The sequence below is a fragment of the Papaver somniferum genome, chromosome 11 (genome assembly GCF_003573695.1).
Source record: "Papaver somniferum cultivar HN1 chromosome 11, ASM357369v1, whole genome shotgun sequence".
In the NCBI taxonomy this organism is placed as follows: Eukaryota; Viridiplantae; Streptophyta; class Magnoliopsida; order Ranunculales; family Papaveraceae; genus Papaver; species Papaver somniferum.
The window spans coordinates 85,245,497-85,270,592 of NC_039368.1; the positions used below are offsets into that span (position 1 = coordinate 85,245,497).

Consider the following 25,096-nt stretch of genomic DNA (forward strand, 5'->3'; position numbering starts at 1 on the left):
ATAGCATATTTTTTTTGTACAAAATAAACGAAAATTTCATGAATGTCTAGGATTATGATAATTCATGATAGTTTATTTGTCAATTGGAAAAAGAACAAGCTCAATGTACTTACTGAATTTGCATCTCGTTCGCTTCGTGTATGGTATTAATCAAACCAATGCACTACTATTTGCACCTGGCATGTTGATTGACTGTTCTTGATTACTGTATTATAGATATTGACCCGATGAGGAGTTGTGTAACTGCTTAATTATACGTCACAGACGATGTATAACTTGTATTATCTCTTCTTATTTGTATTATGTTGTGCTAGTATTAGATGGTATCTACATATGTATGCATGTTAGCTCTCACAATTTGCTGGCATTTGGTTAGTTGTTGTAATGCATGTTTGCAGGGAAATGACAACAACTATTTAAGCCGGGTCTGTTCCCTCACTGTATATGGAAATTCATTCTATCGAAGAGGCAGGAGCATTCTACAGAGCATATGGTAGGAGTAGGGGGTTTATAACACGCAAGAGGTCATCATATGCCACTAGACGAGGACCACAAATAACTAGAGTGATTTTCGTATGTTGTTGTGAGGGATTGCACAAGAAACATGTGGATTCAAATGATGACGATGGTGAGAAGAAGAAAAATGGTGCTTCAACTATGAGAACTGGTTGTGAGGCTATGCTTCGGATAGCTTTGAATACAAAATGTAACACATGGTATGTTAATGAGTTTAAGGATCATCACAACCATGACATGGTACCACCTAGAAAACAAGTTTTTATGAAGTCGAACAAGGTTTTTCCTCCTGCGACTACAAATTTGGCAGAAGCATCTAGCAAGCACACTACAAAACAGAAGGCTTTTAGGGATGGTCAGAAAAACGTCCCAACAACCGGAAAGCCGCCCCAAAAAGATATTAGGGACGTTTGTTGCTGCGTCCCCAGATCCACCGTCACTAATACTATTAGGGACGGATTTTCCTTCTAGGAACGGTTCTGAGTGGCCGTCAGTAATACTAATAGGGACGGCTTCATCTTCTAGGGACGTTTTTTCTTGGCCACCACAAATACTTCTAGGGACGGCTTCATCTTCTAGGGACGGTTTTGAAACGGCCGGAAAAACAAGTTAAAACCGCCCCTAGTGCATCATAGGGATGGTTTAACAATACCGTCCCTAGTATAAACTGGAACAATGGGGACGGTTAATCAACCGTCCCTAATATCTGAATATTACTGAAGCTCCATTTCCCTGCTTTAATTGGCAGAATGCCATCCCTCATACATTCACATACCAGGATTAGATGCCATACATCCACAAAACAGAGACAAATAGAATGCCATACATCCACAGAATAGAGAATCATAGACGAACTCATAGAAGATTATTTTTCTATAGATACTCAAAAACCATGTTATTTGTTTACAAAAGAGACCTCCCATTCTCAAAAAACAAGCAAAAATTTAGGTTCATACACTCTCTACAGTAAATGGTGTCTTTGTTTATCATCTGTTAACTACAATCAGTGGCCTGCGGCGTTTGAGTGCTATTTTATCATCTGTTAATATCTGGAAACTAACCCTTCCTGCACCTTTCCATATCACATATCCTGCAACAAACATAAATCTACTCAATAGATAATCGATAGTTACATACTTACATTCTTCTCAGTCAGGAAAAAAAAAGCTCAACACATTCACAATCAGTTCTGCAGTAATGAACATCTCCGGTTCATTAAAGTGAAATTACCATTTGTTAGTTGGTACATATAGGATGTCAACAGTGGTGCATTGGGAGTGAACTGAGTACTAGGTAAAGCAGATTACTGTATACAAGTCACATTTAAACTGCACCTGGGAAGAGTTATCAAACTTATAAGTAACCTACATGGGACAAAAACCTATACTCGCCTTGGCTTAATACATAGTTAATTAGATAACACGGAAGCTCATGCATACCTAAATAACCACTGGGTCTAAGACTAATCTTATCAATTTACAATGACTCAAATTCTATGTAAAAAAGAAAAAGTGAATGATGCACGATACCTCGAGTCCTTCATTGTTCTGGTTTGGTGGTAATACTGCAACTTGAGCCTCCAATTCTGCAACCCTTCGTTTGAGCATTGCATTTTCCTCTTTCAATTGAACAACTCTACTTGATGATGATGACTCTCCCCAAAATTGTTTCGGCTTCATAGTGCTGCCAAAGCAACGAATCCGACCACGTCTATCTGGTCTCATAACAGCTGCAAATGCATCATTTCATCCACCTAAAACGACTCCAGATCCAGGTTGGTTAGCCTGGTTGTGTATTTCCACCATTCGATCCTACAAGTAAATCAATCTCGAAAGTTAGGTCAATTCGAACTACAAATGCAGAAAACAGATGACCCGAAAGAAAACTTAAAAAGTATAAAGGTATACGTATTGTTCAGAAGCAACAGGATCCATCACTTCTTCATTTGGATCTGATGTTTTTCTTTTCTTCGTCCTGGTCCTAAGAAATACTTCATGTCGTTCAGGGAATCTTCCTGTTTCGGCTAGCATCTGTAAAATGAAATTTTGTGCTGTTGGTTGCATATAACATACGAAACATCCTCACCAAGATCAAACTAAACAGAAGCTTTACCTCTTTTGCATATTCCATGTGGCTTGGAGCCACCAGTGTGTTGAATTGTTTGTTTGGACCTATTTAGTTTATTTTTAGCCGCCAACTCCTGTTTCAAAAGAAAATAATAACAAACGATGCTTGTTGTGGGCCTTGCGTTAGTGGGTAAATGATAAAAGGGATAATAAGAGCATGGATGACAGAAAATACGTACTTTATCTTTCTTGGTATTCCACACACAGCTCGCAACATGCCTAAAAAGGTCATCCCCTGGTCCATCATTATTGTTATTTCCGACCTCAAAACATGTATCCTGTGGTGCGATACTTGATGAGACCGTTGAGCTTAAACTCTCACCATGATGAAACCATGTAGTATAATTTCTCATCATACCGTGCAATATCAAATCACTGAATATTTCACTTCTAACTTTGTAATTAACATTATTGCACTTTCTGCAAGGACATTTCATTTTGTTATCTTCAGTAACAACCCTTTCCTTGAATGCATGGTCCAAGAACATCCTCAAACCATCTTCATACTCTTTACCCGACCGATCCTTGTGAACCCAACTCTTATCCATGGTTTCTACAAACTGACTAAGGAATAAACTTACGATTAACGGAAACCACTAGTCACACATGCACATAAAAGTCCCATACACAACAGAAAGAGGAAAAAACGCAGAACATACCCAAATTAGTAATGAATTACTTGGTGATAGTTACATAAAACTTGACAAATTTAAAAATACCATTACTTTATAAGTTAGTAGCGATCGATGATTATGAGCATGCAAGCTAGCGAATGATCCTGCGATGATATGAACCTAATCGCCAACACCAGCAATGCACCTGGCGGAACACACCTTAAGTCAGTGAGTACATTGATAGAAATAAAATAAAATAAGTACAGGATAGATATGAAGATAGATGTAGTACATTGGACATAGATATAATATAGTCGATAGAGCATCGTTAAGAAAAATAAGGTAACGGTAAAGAATCTAGCAGCATATGCTAACTCAGACAAGTGGTACAGTCCATGTGAATACGTGATACTACAATATAACAAGCTAAACAGACATGATAAACAGTAAAGAATATGATAAACACTTTCCTTTTTTCCTAATTTTATCAAATGTGTTCAATGCCCCAGGCAGCACCAACCTAAGAACGGTATCATATCACTAAAGCTATTCATCTCTGCCATTCTTAATTCTTATGATCCAACATAAACATGAGTTTAACACTATACCAAGCAGCAGGAATCAGGATGAACTCAAAAGCTGGCAAATTAAGCAGGCACAATAAAATTAGTGATGGACTACCACCACTAAAGGAATTAGGATGAACTACCATACAGATAAACCTATGCAACCTTTAAAAAATCACAATGAACTCGACCAAATTAAGCAGGGACAATACAACTAGTGGTGGGTCAGCAACACAATTAGTTGATGGGTCAGCTGCTTTTACTAGTGCAATGACGCTGTAGATTTAGAAATAACAAGTCTGCAATATACATAATCATGGCAATCTTTTAGCTTCCTGATTCCTCTCAGATTTTGCACAAACTCAATATTCAAACCAATTAGCATCCATCCCAGCCCTCTGAACAATCTAGTTTTCTTTGTAAGCCGTAAGCACTAGAATTCAAATTTCTTTTCTTTGCAAGCAGTAAGCACGAAAATGCAATGACAGTATTGTACTGCAGGAATTGCAATAAATTTGGAAAACTTAGGTTGTCCCGAGGGCACCTATCACAGAACTTTATTTTCTGTCACTAGCTTTAAGTTGAATGCACAGATTTTATTTTCAAGTTCAAAAAACTAGCAATTATGAATTCAGTTTTCAAGTAGGATACAGGATAAACTACAATCAGTATGTACTTTTTATAGATCTGTATTTTCATTCTTCATCAACTGTAATCTGTAATCTCTGGAAATTAAGACTGTCAGGGGTTTACAAAGATGCCAGGAGACCCTAAGAGGAAAAATACACAACAGCACGAAAGAAAATCCTGAAATGAAACTCCAACTATAACAAAGATGCAGCAAGTTCAAATGGCTTATTACTATCAGTACCATCGACCCAGTGTACTCATCGCTCACAATGTCTAGCTACTAAACATAGGATTAAAACAACAAAATGATTTATCATCTACATCATGTCTCTAGCTCTATCATCCAATTTTTTCTGATAGTCTTTCAAATTCTCTCCAGCACCATGTAAAATCAGATGATATGTCCTCTACACTTTCATTTAAGTTCAAATTACAACCTAAGTTTTCCAAAATATACCGTCTCATATCCTCAAAAAAAAAGATTATACTGCTCAAAATGTAATCATGAAGGAGACTCTTCCCACAGATATCTTAATAAACCCAACCCAAATCGAGAGAATCAGGTTAAATTTTGAATCCAAAAACATCAAAGATGAAATCATGCAAATTAATCAAATAGCAATTCATGTAATCATCACACTCGAAACTGAAATAACAATACTAATAGTTCAAATAAACAAACAATCAATTAGGGCAAACCAAAATTACAATAGAGAGAATTCGATCTGCGCAAAAAAAATTACAGAAATAAACCCAACGCAAATCGAGAGAATTAGGTTAAACTTTGAATCCAAAAACATCAAAGATGAAATCGTGCAAATTAATCAAATACCAAACCAGATAAATTACAGAGATTCTTACCCTAAGTTTGCATGATGGGCATCTGCTAAATTTGACAGACTTATAGCAGAAGAAAGTGAAGATTTCACTTCTGATGAGTATCATGAAGGAGATGGAGAAGAAAGTGATGACGAATCGCACGAAGGAGAGTTTTAGGGTTTTAGTAGAGTCGATGAAAACATGAGCAGAATAGGCGATGAAAACTTGAGAGGAAAAATGAAATAGATTAGTTTCACTATGTTCTAAGGAGTACAGAAGTTAAGTTACCGACGATATAATCACCACCATTGGATGATTCTACTTACTGGGACGGCTAGAAGCTTTTAGGGACGCACAAAAAAATTCGTCCCTACTAGCACACCAGTAGTGACACTCGGATATAGTTCGTCCCTAATAATGGAACAGTTGGGATGGTTTCTTCGGCACCGTCTCAAATACACATCGCTAAGGACGGCTAGACGGGTTCGTCCCAACTTCTGCATTCTGGGGACGGTTTTTTGAGAATGGGCCGTCCCTAGAGAGGGACAAGGACATGCAGCAATTATACGTGAGTGTGCGGGACTTAAACCTTCTACCATTATGCAGTTCGGATCAACATTAACAGCAAAACAAATACTCCATTCTAAGACCTTTAGATCAAGCTGGCCAAGAATACCTTTTTTCCCATGTTCCTTCGGGATGTCGAAGGAGATACATTCCATCTCGGCGAGCAGACCAAACGCAATCAGTATGGCAGAGATTAAAGAAGTGTGGTGTTAGTGCAGTATCTACTTTCGCATCGTAAACTTCATGGCTTCCTTCATACCAACGATAATTCCAGTTATCATACCATCGATAATCACACCAAACGTATGTTGAACCAAGGTTTACATGAAATTTCCAGTGCCACTCTTCACCAAAATTTAGCCCACGTTGACCTAGATCGTCATCCCCGGATTGGCAGTGATAATTCAAGTAAACACTGTAACCTTCAATATCATTCCGTATATGCACAGTAGTTGGAAAACCTAATAATGATGAACCCTTTGAAACTAATACTGAAAACAAGACGAAGTAGACAATAATCTTTACATGGCTGCTAACACCCATTGTCTTCTTAATCCCTGAACCCTAATATGTGTATTGGGTGTTGCAGATATATATAGCACCAATTGTTTCCATTTACATGCACTAATATTGAGTTGCGTATAGCTGGGTATATGTGAATTTTGGTAAGGATATTTTCAAATAAAATTAAACTAATAAATTTACACAGCTAGCAAATGAAACAATTTTGGGAAACTTTACTATGAAATTAATAGATTATATTTACCTTATTTTCCGGTCACAATAGGATTCCCGGTATTAACTACAAAGATTTTATGAGATGATATATATTGTCGAGGATCCTTCTGAGGAAGGACAGGGCGACATTATCCATCAACCAAGAAAATCAGTATACACAGGAAATATATTACCACGCCCACTCGAAATACTGCGTAAACATTAACGAGTGAGTGGATATGAACCCCAAATACCGCACCATCAGTCTATTGTTAGTGGCACATCTTTTTTTGACCACAGATTTGAGATTCCAGTTATCGACCCCGCTTTAAGTGGATCCCAATGGTGGGTATAATTAGATTATGAAGGAGATACAAAATTTCATGTAATACAAAAAATTATGTGCCATCAGATTAGTAGGTATCTTCAAGTAAAATGTATAACCCTATTAGCAATGTTGTAACTTTCATTTAACCAAGATTCAAAAATGCAATTTAAAAATTATTTAATAAAACAAAATAGGGACACGAAAAATGAAGGGCCGCTTATGTGTGCCCGTAATACATTTTTCATACTTTAGGATAATAATTCATAAGGTTTAGGTCTAATTTTTCTTACTTTTTTGTTGTTTTATTCCCACGTTCCATTAAAGGAAAAAAAAAACAAATAATTTTATGGATCCCAAGTATATCTTTTCTCCCACATCCCTCCTTTATCACGACGATATAAATAAAGTCCATCTCGACGAGCAGACCAAACGCATTTAGAGTGGCAAAATACGTAGTACTTAGCTTTAAATCCACTTAGAGTTGCCTTGTAAACTTCATGGCTACCTTGATACCAACGTTGATCTCTATTATCATACCACCGGTAATCGCACCAAAAATACGTCGTGCCAAATCCCACGCGAAATTGCCAGTCCCATTCATTGCCGAAATTGAGCGCATGTTCACCCAAATCGTCGTCCAAAGATTTGCAATGGATGTTCAAGAGAACTTGATCACCTTCGATATCATTTTGTACCTGCACAGTGGTTGGATCGAAAAGTGATGAACCCTTAGAAACTAATATCGAAAATAAGAAGAAATAAACAATGATATTTCTGAAATGGCTAATGCCCATAGTTGTTTGTATCTGTTGCTCTAAAAAAAGGTGTTCTGTGTGCGATAAGGTGATGGTCGATCGGTATATATAAAGATGGATATATGAACTTCCATCTTCGTAGAGGTTACAGACTTAAATGGAGTATAAAATATGGCGATTTGCATTAATACAACAGATAAGGAAAGTTATTAACAACTGCCTTTTCGAACAAATTGCATGCACCGCTATTGCATTGGGTGATAAGTATATACCAAGTTCGGCCCTGGTTAATCGCGGCTTCTTAATTACATGGCATATATAATGACTCGAGAATCATGGCTTCTGCCTTGGGCAGTGACGGAGACAGAAGGTGAATCTAGTATTGGTATGAGTTTCAGAAAAGTGTTTTTATGTCGTGCTGGGTCATGCGTTGCTATGTTGTGCTATAAAAATAAAGCGGTCTAAAATTTGGTAAATTATAATTTGAAAAATAATGTGAAATTAATAAACTGTAAATTCTTTTTGGTAAATTGGTATTTTAAAGTGCTGGTGATGTAGTTAACGACAAAAATAAACATGTTTTAAAAATTAGGCTTTCAGTTAGTTTCATGCATATTCGCTATCCAATAATATAATAAAATTTAAGAACACGATAATAAATTATATTTTAATAAAATATGAGTATTATTTAGTTCATCTTTACAATTTTTTATCATTTATAAAAAAATTATGATTATGATTTGCTTCAAAAATAAATATTTTTATTGTAATTATTATTATACTATTATTTATTATTTCAAAAGAAAAAATGAACAATATAAGAACAAAATAGAAGTAAGAAATATAATGATAAGTTGACATATTATATGGGTAAAATATGTCTTTATTATAACATACTAACAAGGTTAAAATAGAGAACGAATTAAATCATATTATGTGGGCTCACAACTTCTACTGTTGCTTTTTAAAAACATACCTAAAATGAAAATATTTTTCTCCAAAAGCATTTCCAAGAAAATCTACCAATCACATTTTTTAGTAAAAATTTGTTACAAGGTGATTTTGATAGGTAAAAAACAATTCCAAACAGGGCTAGCTTGTACTCATATAGGATGGGATAAAATTCTTTTCTTCTATTTCTTTTTAAATCGCTTTGCGAGCAATTATTTTCGAAAATAGCAACGCAAGAATCACTAAAGTTGTACTGTGTATGAAAGACCTATGCAGCGCAGCGAAGCCTAGCTTACCGTGGCGGTAAAAAGTAGGGGCGAGCATTTGGGACCAAACCGGTCCGGTTAATCTGCATTTTTGTTGCTGGGTGTTTGGCTCGTACATTAGTGGACAAGAAGTGGATGCATTGCGTCAGATCCAGCGAATTTTTATGACTTGGAACCGAGAGGCAAAGAGAAAACATGTAATATTTTTATAATAATCGTTCATTTTTAGAATGTGATTCATGGATCTGACCCGTCCCATCTGTTTTTTCTGCAAGTGGATGTCTGATGAGTACGCTGATATGCATTTGGATACAAATACAATTTGTGCGATCCATTGGATTTTGGATTGGCCGTTGATGTTGTCTTAGAAAATCCATTGAACACCCGCAGCCGTTAGATTAAGGGCATAGATAGAATTTTCATAGGATTTGAGAGTACTAGTATATTATTTACATATCATCCACTATATGTATCATTTTTCATGACATGGGATGAAAATATTACTTTTTCTAAAACGAAAAATTGGTCAATGCACAAACAGAAATATGGTTGTATAATGTGTTATGCATCTTTTTTGGTGGTTTGCATAAGGGTTGTGCATTCAATTTTTTGCCCAATTAAATTGAAAGTATTACTTTTCTTGAAATGGAAGGAGTGCATTGTTCTATTAGTTGCAACGGAAAATAAGTTGATGCATAAACTGAAATATGGCTGCATAAAGTATTATGTATCATTTGTGGTGGTTTGCGTAATGTATATACATTTAATTTCGAAAATTGTGCCTAAAATGATAAGCACCTCCGAATTTTTGATAAAAACTCTAAATTTGATATTGTTGTTTATACTCATTGCTTATTTTTTTCTTTTTTAAAAACCATTCTAACGAGATAAAATTTTAAAAGGAAAAATGAAAAAAAAATTTAGAGGAGTTGTTGAAGCCTTTTTATTATGGAGAGTTTTATTATATGTTTCTTGAATTTAAAAGCAAATTGAATTTATTGTGAGAAAGAAAAACAAGTGTGTGATCATCGTTGGTTTTCTAAAAAGTTTCTGAGCAAGAATGAAGTGTAGAAGTTTCACATCCTCTCACCGTGCAAGAGTGATTGTGAAAAAATTCTGATCTTGGCTGTTTTATCCCGGGGACGACGCGCCATTGAAGAACTGCTTGCACAATCTTGGGCAAGCCGCGAAACGTCTTAAAGAAAGCGAACTAGTCCGCGACTCAGCCATAGCAATGTTTTGTTTGTTTTTTTTGTTTGATTATTTTGCAGGCATACTTCATCAATTGTTCCTACAATTTTAAGACGCTTATTCTGCCATGGAAATCAAAAGAAAAAAGATTGCTAAAACGCGATAAGTATCATTGTTTTGTTTGTTTCGTTTTATATAATTATAACCGGTATAATTTTAATTTAACAATTGAACATGATGCTTGAGATTTTAGGTAACCCGGTACCTAAAGTTAATTTTATGTCTAATTTTGATGGACTAGGATTATAATATGGATGATATGAAAATGTTATTGATGATAATCCACGAAAATGAATTTTTATCTCCTACATGAAAATGAATTGGGTCTAGAAATTTTTATTAGATATACTAAACATCATGAGGATAACCCACGCCAAAATTCATAATTTTTGAAGAACTAAAAGTATTTTTAAAGTATTTTAGAATACTAAAAAAACATATCTGAAAAATTCTGTCGGGCAGAAATTTATTGCTAATTGAATCCGTTTTTGCTAATATTTGTGTAGATATTTTGAAATACTGTAACATGAAACTCATTGATCAGGAACTAATCTTCGAAACCCAATTTGAAGTTTTCCATTTGGATTTTTAGATTGAGAAATATGGTGATTTCAAAATCGTTGTGTATGTCTATCTAAAATAGGAGATATGATATTTGAGATTGGAGAAATGTAATAAATTACATTAAAAATATGTTTGGATTGTTATTTCTTTATGTTATCGTTTTGGTAATGAAAAGGAAGATTATTGTTAGAAATCAAACTAATGCACTATATGTGTTTGATAATATGCTTAGTAGAAAGTTTTTAATTATATGCACGATTTTATAACTAGATAACTTTGAATCTTTGTTTGACACTAAAGAGAAACTTGGAGTACTATATTTTGATTGATTTTTAAGTAATTATGTAAGTGCATAAATTATTCATTTTTGATTTCAAATGCTCACATGTAAGTGGTTGTGACAGGTGCAAATTCACTTACTTGAGCAAGTTTTTATTTTCCAATGAAATAAAAATTGCGGGAGATTAATCTATGCGTGGAGCAATGGATTTGCTGATTTCTCTGTTGGTGCAAAGAATGGACAATGGGTTATAACGAATTGATATTTAAAAGAAATTGAGGTATGTTTGATGAACTATTTGTAGTTATTGTAGTGATTGAATAATGGTATTCTAAATTGAATTGATGTTCAATCTTAGAATAAATTTTAGGGAAACAAGTTATTGAGAATTATTGTGTATGAAAATAAACATGTGACTCATGTAAGTTTGGAACTTATGAGATGGAATTTTATACGAATCAAAAACCGAATAATTAGAAACCTAGTCAAAATTAATGTGAATATCAACTCTCACCATGAAAAGAACATAATATTGGTTATGAATTTATTTGCTATTCTTGCACGGAATTGCAAGGATATCAAATGTTATTAACAACGCTTTTCAAGCTAAGTTAATGTGAATTATGGATACGGTGAGAGGTTGGTATATATTGGTGTTTTACAACACCATGTTTGTTTTGATAGGTTATGGTTCAAAATTTGAACCAAATTGTTTGAAAGAAAGTGGTGTTGAGATATACTCACATCACTAGGATTTTCGGTATTGGTATGGTTTAAAAGTTACTTCGGGTAGAACAATTTTATTAAAATGTTCATACTTTCGAAATGAGAAACAATCTTGTTTCCTCCTAGATTGAGATTATAAATTTGTTGAATTTGATCATTGCAATACTACAAATGATATGTTGTAGATAAAATGTTTGAGCATAATAGTGCAAATTTATCATAACATAAATTGAATTTTCAATATTTGAAATATGAGATTTTGTCATGCTTTTTAAGAAATCAATGAGTTAGTGATGAATATGAGCATGTTATATTTTCGTATAAACTTGGTGAATTCTTTGAGTAACATGTATGTAATGTTACCTAACTCATAAAAGCATGTACACTTTCAAATCTTACGCAGTTTGCAATTGGATGAAATAAAATATTTGAGAATTTTATAAAACATGTTTGCTTCTTCGAATAGCTTGTGTTGATATCAAATATGATTATTTGAGTAGTGAATTAGGAAATGTTGTCTTCAAGAAAATTGTTTGAATTTTTATCCTTTATGTTGTGAAAAAATAAAACGTTTGGATTTAGATCATAAGTTCATTAGCTTTTATAATTTTTTGAACTTTGGATATTGTTTTGAAATTCTTGTTCGAGTCAAAAAAAATAGTGGGGGTTCCATACCTTATGTTTTACCAACTTTGGTTTAAATTAGAGAACCTAGAAAAATTAAGGTGACAAGGAATTCATTAAGAATGAACCTAGAAAAGCATATTTATAGTGAGACTAAAATTTAGTCATGAATATTTTGTTGCTTATAATTAGAAAGATAAATTCTAATACAAGTTAACTTTGTTTTTCAAAAATTTATTCTTTGGATAAATAAATTCGTGAGCCTATTGTTGTTAGACAGTCATACAGAAACTGTTGACACTTGCATTGATGTCACTAAATTAACTCACATGTTTGTTTTGTTGATGTTGGTTCTGTGATGTATGATTTGTTATAGTCATAATTAAAAATATATACTTTTGTGTATTTTAAAAATGAGAATCTATGTAAACCAAGCATGGAAAACTGTGTAGTTTCTACAATAAAATAAATCACATAAGTTAGATAAGTTATCATTTATATTCTGAAAACTAAACTTTAAAACAATTTATAAAATAAAAATTGTTTACTTGATTCATCCGAATGATTTCAGAATTAATGAAAGTGAAACGCACAATACTCTTTGTTTTGTATGCATAAGTGATTTGTTGAATTTGTGTTCTAAGTTAAAGGATGAAAATGAATTGAGAACATGCTTAGTTTACTATTTCACATGAAAGACTTGAGTGAAGATGCGTATGTTTTTTAAATGAATTTTTTCTTTCTTTGAAAACATTTCATTTCAATGGAAATAGAGTTTTATAAGAGATAGAAATATATATAGTCTGACTGTAAACTAGTTTTCACTCATTTGGTTTAGTGCTAATGCTTTTGGATTGTGTGTGATTGCACTAGACATGAGTATGGTAGCTCAATATGTTTCTTTGCTACGTGATTGACTGTATATATATAAGTATTTTTTGTAGTGGGGGTTTGTAGCAAAAACGCCAACGGGTAGTTTTTTAAAATTCAAAATTCACTCTTTACGTCTATAAATTACCATCAATTTCAAACAACTCACTCACACCAAAATTCACTTCTCTTGAATTTTCTCTTTTTAAAATATATTTCTCAATGGCTGAAAAGGTGATCACACTTTTTTGCGATGCAAAACTTGAAGCTGCTATTTCTATGATATATGGGAGTTTTAAAAAGATTGAAAATTGTAAGAGGGAAGTGCAAGTTTCTGAAGTTGCTCCAAGAAAATGTTCCTCTAAAAGGCAAAGAAGAGCTCCAGTTTTGAAAGTTAACAACAAAAAATTCAAAAACAAAGGCGAAACTCTCAAAAAGCGCGTTGAATGGAAGATACGTCAAATGAAGATTAACAGAAGGCCAAAACTTGTACTTGATTTTTATTGAAGTTGTTAGTACTTTTTATTATTTCCTAAGCTTATATCTTGTAAAAAAATTGGCATCAATGAACGCAAATATTTAGATTTAAAAAAAGAGATTTCCACTTCAGATTAAGCGAAATTTATTACAATTTGAACTTGCAAATAATATCAAATCCACGAAAAAAAACATCAAACTACGTCAAATCCAGCGACATTCTCTCTGTAGAGTTCATAGCATTCAAAATGCTTAAACTCTCTTCCGCTTTCTTTAATAAACTTGGTACGAGCGATGGTTTTCTGTAAAACAGATAAGCAACAAGTTCAGATATTTATGATGAAGTTGATCAGTGAGGAAAAAGGTAAGATACTCACTAGTTCTTCGCTGGATAATCAAGAATATCTACGGTGAACCATCCACAAAACTTCCTTATAATGTTTGACTTCATTAGTGATGAATGCAATTCTTAGTTCTAGGTTCTTACTGATTCTTATGGATTTTTTCCGCGATGCTACAAAATGTCCGAATACTCTTTCCCAGATATTGTCATTGTTCATTGGTCTCATCATACGATGTAACCAACATCGAACAAGAGCAGCATCTTTTTCAATTGTAAAGACCGGGAGTGGCATTTGAGTGCAGTAACGATGTGCTTGAGATGGACTATGTTTTAGAATTATGAAACACGCTTCGTAACAAAAAGGTTTACCGTGAGCTTCCTCATAATTATGAAGAGATGTTTGGATCACTTCATCTTCAGTTACACCGCTGAACTTTTCTCGATCAATTTCCATTACCAGAAAAAGAAATGGCTTTACTGCAAGCCTAATATATTGAAAACGAGCACGCAATCGACGAGCATCTCGGTTTCCTGGATTTCCCGTCAGTGAGACGAACATTGAAAAAATGTTCTCCCAAAAAGAACCTTCATGAAAAATAACAACACCAGTGATTACACTATGAAAAAATATGCTTTGCATATGGTTATATCCTCTTCTTCACGAAACATGGGACCACGATTTCTGACAAACATTTCTGAAGAGTTTTACGAAGAAAAAAAAGAAGATGTGATTTTGGAGATGGGAGGAATCGAATTTATAGTAGAGAAAGAAGATCGAGTCGTTGGGAATTTATCCGTTGGTGTTGGTAACACAACCACCCGCGACTTTCCTTTAAGCGCCCGTTTGAATTACCATAGGAGTTGGCGTTCTTTGATAGAACCGCCTGTTTGAATTAACAACGCCTATTTTCTTGTTATAAATGCAACAATAGGGGCGGCCTCTCAACCAAACCAACAGATTTCTTTCTCAACATCCACCATGTTTTCTAAAGGAAAAGCGAAGCAAATATTATGTGTCGAAGCAAAAGAGGTTTGTCCATTATGTTTCATGGATTACCACAGTCTTATGCAATGCCCTTGGATGTATTCAAAGTGTCCGTGGGAAGGTTGTTCACGCATCATAATGGTGATTGAATCTCAACCAGAAAAGCTCAGGTATTTGCTATGTCAAGATCCCAACTGTCCAGAGAAACCACATATGCTAGATGATGCTATGAAGATTAAAAAGGAAGAAAAAGAAAAGATTGCAACACTCTACAAGAACTTCAAACTTAAAGACAAATTGAAGAAGGAGTTATTACACTGCTTGCATTGTGGATATGGAGTTATTACGCTGCTTGGTCACACATTTGATTTCATTGATGTATTTGCTTCATTTCACTGTTCTGATGGTGTACTTACTGACTCATAGCATATTTTTTTTGTACAAAATAAACGAAAATTTCATGAATGTCTAGGATTATGATAATTCATGATAGTTTATTTGTCAATTGGAAAAAGAACAAGCTCAATGTACTTACTGAATTTGCATCTCGTTCGCTTCGTGTATGGTATTAATCAAACCAATGCACTACTATTTGCACCTGGCATGCTGATTGACTGTTCTTGATTACTGTATTATAGATATTGACCCGATGAGGAGTTGTGTAACTGCTTAATTATACGTCACAGACGATGTATAACTTGTATTATCTCTTCTTATTTGTATTATGTTGTGCTAGTATTAGATGGTATCTACATATGTATGCATGTTAGCTCTCACAATTTGCTGGCATTTGGTTAGTTGTTGTAATGCATGTTTGCAGGGAAATGACAGCAACTATTGAAGCCGGGTCTGTTCCCTCACTGAATATGGAAATTCATTCTATCGAAGAGGCAGGAGCATTCTACAGAGCATATGGTAGGAGTAGGGGGTTTTTAACACGCAAGAGGTCATCATATGCCACTAGACGAGGACCACAAATAACTAGAGTGATTTTCGTATGTTGTTGTGAGGGATTGCACAAGAAACATGTGGATTCAAATGATGACGATGGTGAGAAGAAGAAAAATGGTGCTTCAACTATGAGAACTGGTTGTGAGGCTATGCTTCGGATAGCTTTGAATACAAAATGTAACACATGGTATGTTAATGAGTTTAAGGATCATCACAACCATGACATGGTACCACCTAGAAAACAAGTTTTTATGAAGTCGAACAAGGTTTTTCCTCCTGCGACTACAAATTTGGCAGAAGCATCTAGCAAGCACACTACAAAACAGAAGGCTTTTAGGGATGGTCAGAAAAACGTCCCAACAACCGGAAAGCCGCCCCAAAAAGATATTAGGGACGTTTGTTGCTGCGTCCCCAGATCCACCGTCACTAATACTATTAGGGACGGATTTTCCTTCTAGGAACGGTTCTGAGTGGCCGTCAGTAATACTAATAGGGACGGCTTCATCTTCTAGGGACGTTTTTTCTTGGCCGCCACAAATACTTCTAGGGACGGCTTCATCTTCTAGGGACGGTTTTGAAACGGCCGGAAAAACAAGTTAAAACCGCCCCTAGTGCATCATAGGGATGGTTTAACAATACCGTCCCTAGTATAAACTGGAACAATGGGGACGGTTAATCAACCGTCCCTAATATCTGAATATTACTGAAGCTCCATTTCCCTGCTTTAATTGGCAGAATGCCATCCCTCATACATTCACATACCAGGATTAGATGCCATACATCCACAAAACAGAGACAAATAGAATGCCATACATCCACAGAATAGAGAATCATAGACGAACTCATAGAAGATTATTTTTCTATAGATACTCAAAAACCATGTTATTTGTTTACAAAAGAGACCTCCCATTCTCAAAAAACAAGCAAAAATTTAGGTTCATACACTCTCTACAGTAAATGGTGTCTTTGTTTATCATCTGTTAACTACAATCAGTGGCCTGCGGCGTTTGAGTGCTATTTTATCATCTGTTAATATCTGGAAACTAACCCTTCCTGCACCTTTCCATATCACATATCCTGCAACAAACATAAATCTACTCAATAGATAATCGATAGTTACATACTTACATTCTTCTTAGTCAGGAAAAAAAAAGCTCAACACATTCACAATCAGTTCTGCAGTAATGAACATCTCCGGTTCATTAAAGTGAAATTACCATTTGTTAGTTGGTACATATAGGATGTCAACAGTGGTGCATTGGGAGTGAACTGAGTACTAGGTAAAGCAGATTACTGTATACAAGTCACATTTAAACTGCACCTGGGAAGAGTTATCAAACTTATAAGTAACCTACATGGGACAAAAACCTATACTCGCCTTGGCTTAATACATAGTTAATTAGATAACACGGAAGCTCATGCATACCTAAATAACCACTGGGTCTAAGACTAATCTTATCAATTTACAATGACTCAAATTCTATGTAAAAAAGAAAAAGTGAATGATGCACGATACCTCGAGTCCTTCATTGTTCTGGTTTGGTGGTAATACTGCAACTTGAGCCTCCAATTCTGCAACCCTTCGTTTGAGCATTGCATTTTCCTCTTTCAATTGAACAACTCTACTTGATGATGATGACTCTCCCCAAAACTGTTTCGGCTTCACAGTGCTGCCAAAGCAACGAATCCGACCACGTCTATCTGGTCTCATAACAGCTGCAAATGCATCATTTCATCCACCTAAAACGACTCCAGATCCAGGTTGGTTAGCCTGGTTGTGTATTTCCACCATTTGATCCTACAAGTAAATCAATCTCGAAAGTTAGGTCAATTCGAACTACAAATGCAGAAAACAGATGACCCGAAAGAAAACTTAAAAAGTATAAAGGTATACGTATTGTTCAGAAGCAACAGGATCCATCACTTCTTCATTTGGATCTGATGTTTTTCTTTTCTTCGTCCTGGTCCTAAGAAATACTTCATGTCGTTCAGGGAATCTTCCTGTTTCGGCTAGCATCTGTAAAATGAAATTTTGTGCTGTTGGTTGCATATAACATACGAAACATCCTCACCACGATCAAACTAAACAGAAGCTTTACCTCTTTTGCATATTCCATGTGGCTTGGAGCCACCAGTGTGTTGAATTGTTTGTTTGGACCTATTTAGTTTATTTTTAGCCGCCAACTCCTGTTTCAAAAGAAAATAATAACAAACGATGCTTGCTGTGGGCCTTGCGTTAGTGGGTAAATGATAAAAGGGATAATAAGAGCATGGATGACAGAAAATACGTACTTTATCTTTCTTGGTATTCCACACACAGCTCGCAACATGCCTAAAAAGGTCATCCCCTGGTCCATCATTATTGTTATTTCCGACCTCAAAACATGTATCCTGTGGTGCGATACTTGATGAGACCGTTGAGCTTAAACTCTCACCATGATGAAACCATGTAGTATAATTTCTCATCATACCGTGCAATATCAAATCACTGAATATTTCACTTCTAACTTTGTAATTAACATTATTGCACTTTCTGCAAGGACATTTCATTTTGTTATCTTCAGTAACAACCCTTTCCTTGAATGCATGGTCCAAGAACATCCTCAAACCATCTTCATACTCTTTACCCGACCGATCCTTGTGAACCCAACTCTTATCCATGGTTTCTACAAACTGACTAAGGAATAAACTTACGATTAACGGAAACCACTAGTCACACATGCACATAAAAGTCCCATACACAACAGAAAGAGGAAAAAACGCAGAACATACCCAAATTAGTAATGAATTACTTGGTGATAGTTACATAAAACTTGACAAATTTAAAAATACCATTACTTTATAAGTTAGTAGCGATCGATGATTATGAGCATGCAAGCTAGCGAATGATCCTGCGATGATATGAACCTAATCGCCAACACCAGCAATGCACCTGGCGGAACACACCTTAAGTCAGTGAGTACATTGATAGAAATAAAATAAAATAAGTACAGGCTAGATATGAAGATAGATGTAGTACATTGGACATAGATATAATATAGTCGATAGAGCATCATTAAGAAAAATAAGGTAACGGTAAAGAATCTAACAGCATATGCTAACTCAGACAAGTGGTACAGTCCATGTGAATACGTGATACTACAATATAACAAGCTAAACAGACATGATAAACAGTAAAGAATATGATAAACACTTTCCTTTTTTCCTAATTTTATCAAATGTGTTCAATGCCCCAGGCAGCACCAACCTAAGAACGGTATCATATCACTAAAGCTATTCATCTCTGCCATTCTTAATTCTTATGATCCAACATAAACATGAGTTTAACACTATACCAAGCAGCAGGAATCAGGATGAACTCAAAAGCTGGCAAATTAAGCAGGCACAATAAAATTAGTGATGAACTACCACCACTAAAGGAATTAGGATGAACTACCATACAGATAAACCTATGCAACCTTTAAAAAATCACAATGAACTCGACCAAATTAAGCAGGGACAATACAACTAGTGGTGGGTCAGCAACACAATTAGTTGATGGGTCAGCTGCTTTTACTAGTGCAATGACGCTGTAGATTTAGAAATAACAAGTCTGCAATATACATAATCATGGCAATCTTTTAGCTTCCTGATTCCTCTCAGATTTTGCACAAACTCAATATTCAAACCAATTAGCATCCATCCCAGCCCTCTGAACAATCTAGTTTTCTTTGTAAGCCGTAAGCACTAGAATTCAAATTTCTTTTCTTTGCAAGCAGTAAACACGAAAATGCAATGACAGTATTGTACTGCAGGAATTGCAATAAATTTGGAAAACTTAGGTTGTCCCGAGGGCACCTATCACAGAACTTTATTTTCTGTCACTAGCTTTAAGTTGAATGCACAGATTTTATTTTCAAGTTCAAAAAACTAGCAATTATGAATTCAGTTTTCAAGTAGGATACATGATAAACTACAATCAGTATGTACTTTTTATAGATCTGTATTTTCATTCTTCATCAACTGTAATCTGTAATCTCTGGAAATTAAGACTGTCAGGGGTTTACAAAGATGCCAGGAGACCCTAAGAGGAAAAATACACAACAGCACGAAAGAAAATCCTGAAATGAAACTCCAACTATAACAAAGATGCAGCAAGTTCAAATGGATTATTACTATCAGTACCATCGACCCAGTGTACTCATCGCTCACAATGTCTAGCTACTAAACATAGGATTAAAACAACAAAATGATTTATCATCTACATCATGTCTCTAGCTCTATCATCCAATTTTTTCTGATAGTCTTTCAAATTCTCTCCAGCACCATGTAAAATCAGATGATATGTCCTCTACACTTTCATTTAAGTTCAAATTACAACCTAAGTTTTCCAAAATATACCGTCTCATATCCTCAAAAAAAAAGATTATACTGCTCAAAATGTAATCATGAAGGAGACTCTTCCCACAGATATCTTAATAAACCCAACCCAAATCGAGAGAATCAGGTTAAATTTTGAATCCAAAAACATCAAAGATGAAATCATGCAAATTAATCAAATAGCAATTCATGTAATCATCACACTCGAAACTGAAATAACAATACTAATAGTTCAACTAAACAAACAATCAATTAGGGCAAACCAAAATTACAATAGAGAGAATTCGATCTGCGCAAAAAAATTACAGAAATAAACCCAACGCAAATCGAGAGAATTAGGTTAAACTTTGAATCCAAAAACATCAAAGATGAAATCGTGCAAATTAATCAAATACCAAACCAGATAAATTACAGAGATTCTTACCCTAAGTTTGCATGATGGGCATCTGCTAAATTTGACAGACTTATAGCAGAAGAAAGTGAAGATTTCACTTCTGATGAGTATCATGAAGGAGATGGAGAAGAAAGTGATGACGAATCGCACGAAGGAGAGTTTTAGGGTTTTAGTAGAGTCGATGAAAACATGAGCAGAATAGGCGATGAAAACTTGAGAGGAAAAATGAAATAGATTAGTTTCACTATGTTCTAAGGAGTACAGAAGTTAAGTTACCGACGATATAATCACCACCATTGGATGATTCTACTTACTGGGACGGCTAGAAGCTTTTAGGGACGCACAAAAAAATTCGTCCCTACTAGCACACCAGTAGTGACACTCGGATATAGTTCGTCCCTAATAATGGAACAGTTGGGATGGTTTCTTCGGCACCGTCTCAAATACACATCGCTAAGGACGGCTAGACGGGTTCGTCCCAACTTCTGCATTCTGGGGACGGTTTTTTGAGAATGGGCCGTCCCTAGAGAGGGACAAGGACATGCAGCAATTATACGTGAGTGTGCGGGACTTAAACCTTCTACCATTATGCAGTTCGGATCAACATTAACAGCAAAACAAATACTCCATTCTAAGACCTTTAGATCAAGCTGGCCAAGAATACCTTTTTTCCCATGTTCCTTCGGGATGTCGAAGGAGATACATTCCATCTCGGCGAGCAGACCAAACGCAATCAGTATGGCAGAGATTAAAGAAGTGTGGTGTTAGTGCAGTATCTACTTTCGCATCGTAAACTTCATGGCTTCCTTCATACCAACGATAATTCCAGTTATCATACCATCGATAATCACACCAAACGTATGTTGAACCAAGGTTTACATGAAATTTCCAGTGCCACTCTTCACCAAAATTTAGCCCACGTTGACCTAGATCGTCATCCCCGGATTGGCAGTGATAATTCAAGTAAACACTGTAACCTTCAATATCATTCCGTATATGCACAGTAGTTGGAAAACCTAATAATGATGAACCCTTTGAAACTAATACTGAAAACAAGACGAAGTAGACAATAATCTTTACATGGCTGCTAACACCCATTGTCTTCTTAATCCCTGAACCCTAATATGTGTATTGGGTGTTGCAGATATATATAGCACCAATTGTTTCCATTTACATGCACTAATATTGAGTTGCGTATAGCTGGGTATATGTGAATTTTGGTAAGGATATTTTCAAATAAAATTAAACTAATAAATTTACACAGCTAGCAAATGAAACAATTTTGGGAAACTTTACTATGAAATTAATAGATTATATTTACCTTATTTTCCGGTCACAATAGGATTCCCGGTATTAACTACAAAGATTTTATGAGATGATATATATTGTCGAGGATCCTTCTGAGGAAGGACAGGGCGACATTATCCATCAACCAAGAAAATCAGTATACACAGGAAATATATTACCACGCCCACTCGAAATACTGCGTAAACATTAACGAGTGAGTGGATATGAACCCCAAATACCGCACCATCAGTCTATTGTTAGTGGCACATCTTTTTTTGACCACAGATTTGAGATTCCAGTTATCGACCCCGCTTTAAGTGGATCCCAATGGTGGGTATAATTAGATTATGAAGGAGATACAAAATTTCATGTAATACAAAAAATTATGTGCCATCAGATTAGTAGGTATCTTCAAGTAAAATGTATAACCCTATTAGCAATGTTGTAACTTTCATTTAACCAAGATTCAAAAATGCAATTTAAAAATTATTTAATAAAACAAAATAGGGACACGAAAAATGAAGGGCCGCTTATGTGTGCCCGTAATACATTTTTCATACTTTAGGATAATAATTCATAAGGTTTAGGTCTAATTTTTCTTACTTTTTTGTTGTTTTATTCCCACGTTCCATTAAAGGAAAAAAAAAACAAATAATTTTATGGATCCCAAGTATATCTTTTCTCCCACATCCCTCCTTTATCACGACGATATAAATAAAGTCCATCTCGACGAGCAGACCAAACGCATTTAGAGTGGCAAAATACGTAGTACTTAGCTTTAAATCCACTTAGAGTTGCCTTGTAAACTTCATGGCTACCTTGATACCAACGTTGATCTCTATTATCATACCACCGGTAATCGCACCAAAAATACGTCGTGCCAAATCCCACGCGAAATTGCCAGTCCCATTCATTGCCGAAATTGAGCGCATGTTCACCCAAATCGTCGTCCAAAGATTTGCAATGGATGTTCAAGAGAACTTGATCACCTTCGATATCATTTTGTACCTGCACAGTGGTTGGATCGAAAAGTGATGAACCCTTAGAAACTAATATCGAAAATAAGAAGAAATAAACAATGATATTTCTGAAATGGCTAATGCCCATAGTTGTTTGTATCTGTTGCTCTAAAAAAAGGTGTTCTGTGTGCGATAAGGTGATGGTCGATCGGTATATATAAAGATGGATATATGAACTTCCATCTTCGTAGAGGTTACAGACTTAAATGGAGTATAAAATATGGCGATTTGCATTAATACAACAGATAAGGAAAGTTATTAACAACTGCCTTTTCGAACAAATTGCATGCACCGCTATTGCATTGGGTGATAAGTATATACCAAGTTCGGCCCTGGTTAATCGCGGCTTCTTAATTACATGGCATATATAATGACTCGAGAATCATGGCTTCTGCCTTGGGCAGTGACGGAGACAGAAGGTGAATCTAGTATTGGTATGAGTTTCAGAAAAGTGTTTTTATGTCGTGCTGCGTCATGCGTTGCTATGTTGTGCTATAAAAATAAAGCGGTCTAAAATTTGGTAAATTATAATTTGAAAAATAATATGAAATTAATAAACTGTAAATTCTTTTTGGTAAATTGGTATTTTAAAGTGCTGGTGATGTAGTTAACGACAAAAATAAACATGTTTTAAAAATTAGGCTTTCAATTAGTTTCATGCATATTCGCTATCCAATAATATAATAAAATTTAAAAACACGATAATAAATTATATTTTAATAAAATATGAGTATTATTTAGTTCATCTTTACAATTTTTTATCATTTATAAAAAAATTATGATTATGATTTGCTTCAAAAATAAATATTTTTATTGTAATTATTATTATACTATTATTTATTATTTCAAAAGAAAAATGAACAATATAAGAATAAAATAGAAGTAAGAAATACAATGATAAGTTGACATATTATATGGGTAAAATATGTCTTTATTATAACATACTAACAAGGTTAAAATAGAGAACCAATTAAATCAAATTATGTGGGCTCACAACTTCTACTGTTGCTTTTTAAAAACATACCTAAAATGGAAATATTTTTCTCCAAAAACATTTCGAAGAAAATCTACCTATCACATTTTTTAGTAAAAATTTGTTACAAGGTGGTTTTGATAGGTAAAAAACAATTCCAAACAGGGCTAGCTTGTCCTCATATAGGATGGGATAAAATTCTTTTCTTCTATTTCTTTTTAAATCGCTTTGCGAGCAATTATTTTCGAAAATAGCAACGCAAGAATCACTAAAGTTGTACTGTGTATGAAAGACCTATGCAGCGCAGCGAAGCCTAGCTTACCGTGGCGGTAAAAAGTAGGGGCGAGCATTTGGGACCAAACCGGTCCGGTTAATCTGCATTTTTGTTGCTGGGTGTTTGGCTCGTACATTAGTGGACAAGAAGTGGATGCATTGCGTCAGATCCAGCGAATTTTTATGACTTGGAACCGAGAGGCAGAGAGAAAACATGTAATATTTTTATAATAATCGTTCATTTTTAGAATGTGATCGATGGATCTGACCCGTCCCATCTGTTTTTTCTGCGAGTGGATGTCTGATGAGTACGCTGATATGCATTTGGATACAAATACAATTTGTGCGATCCATTGGATTTTGGATTGGCCGTTGATGTTGTCTTAAAAAATCCATTGAACACCCGCAGCCTTTAGATTAAGGGCATAGATAGAATTTTCGTAGGATATGAGAGTACTAGTATATTATTTACATATCATCCACTATATGTATCATTTTTCATGACATGGGATGAAAATATTACTTTTTCTAAAACGGAAAATTGGTCGATGCACAAACAGAAATATGGTTGTATAATGTGTTATGCATCTTTTTTGGTGGTTTGCATAAGAGTTGTGCATTCAATTTTTTGCCCAATTAAATTGAAAGTATCACTTTTCTTGAAATGGAAGGAGTGCATTGTTCTATTAGTTGCAACGGAAAATAAGTTGATGCATAAACTTAAATATGGCTGCATAAAGTATTATGTATCATTTGTGGTGGTTTGCATAATGTATATACATTTAATTTCGAATATTGTGCCTAAAATGATAAGCACCTCCGAATTTTTGATAAAAACTCTAAATTTGATATTGTTGTTTGTACT

General features: G+C 34.9%; 5 protein-coding genes across 5 annotated transcripts; 1 reads left to right on the plus strand and 4 right to left on the minus strand.

The window, feature by feature from the left end:
* Positions 1 to 444: 444 nt before the first annotated feature.
* On the plus strand, positions 445 to 987 carry LOC113324721 (protein FAR1-RELATED SEQUENCE 5-like). The gene has a single exon (XM_026573011.1). It carries the CDS (start codon positions 445 to 447, stop codon positions 985 to 987), a length of 543 nt encoding a protein of 180 aa, XP_026428796.1.
* Positions 988 to 5,928: 4,941 nt separating this feature from the next.
* On the minus strand, positions 5,929 to 6,381 carry LOC113324722 (S-protein homolog 5-like). The gene has a single exon (XM_026573012.1). It carries the CDS (start codon positions 6,379 to 6,381, stop codon positions 5,929 to 5,931), a length of 453 nt encoding a protein of 150 aa, XP_026428797.1.
* An 846-nt stretch (positions 6,382 to 7,227) lies between these two features.
* Positions 7,228 to 7,677, minus strand: LOC113324723 (S-protein homolog 24-like). Its single transcript, XM_026573013.1, has one exon. It carries the CDS (start codon positions 7,675 to 7,677, stop codon positions 7,228 to 7,230), a length of 450 nt encoding a protein of 149 aa, XP_026428798.1.
* Positions 7,678 to 21,324: 13,647 nt separating this feature from the next.
* LOC113324724 (S-protein homolog 5-like) lies at positions 21,325 to 21,777 on the minus strand. The gene has a single exon (XM_026573014.1). It carries the CDS (start codon positions 21,775 to 21,777, stop codon positions 21,325 to 21,327), a length of 453 nt encoding a protein of 150 aa, XP_026428799.1.
* An 846-nt stretch (positions 21,778 to 22,623) lies between these two features.
* LOC113324725 (S-protein homolog 24-like) lies at positions 22,624 to 23,073 on the minus strand. The gene has a single exon (XM_026573015.1). It carries the CDS (start codon positions 23,071 to 23,073, stop codon positions 22,624 to 22,626), a length of 450 nt encoding a protein of 149 aa, XP_026428800.1.
* Positions 23,074 to 25,096: the final 2,023 nt, after the last annotated feature.

Bases quoted from the DNA above. Each gene is read 5' to 3' on its own strand.
- LOC113324725 (XM_026573015.1), bottom strand. From the start codon at position 23,073: ATGGGCATTAGCCATTTCAGAAATATCATTGTTTATTTCTTCTTATTT.
- LOC113324722 (XM_026573012.1), bottom strand. From the start codon at position 6,381: ATGGGTGTTAGCAGCCATGTAAAGATTATTGTCTACTTCGTCTTGTTT.
- LOC113324724 (XM_026573014.1), bottom strand. From the start codon at position 21,777: ATGGGTGTTAGCAGCCATGTAAAGATTATTGTCTACTTCGTCTTGTTT.
- LOC113324723 (XM_026573013.1), bottom strand. From the start codon at position 7,677: ATGGGCATTAGCCATTTCAGAAATATCATTGTTTATTTCTTCTTATTT.
- LOC113324721 (XM_026573011.1), top strand. From the start codon at position 445: ATGGAAATTCATTCTATCGAAGAGGCAGGAGCATTCTACAGAGCATAT.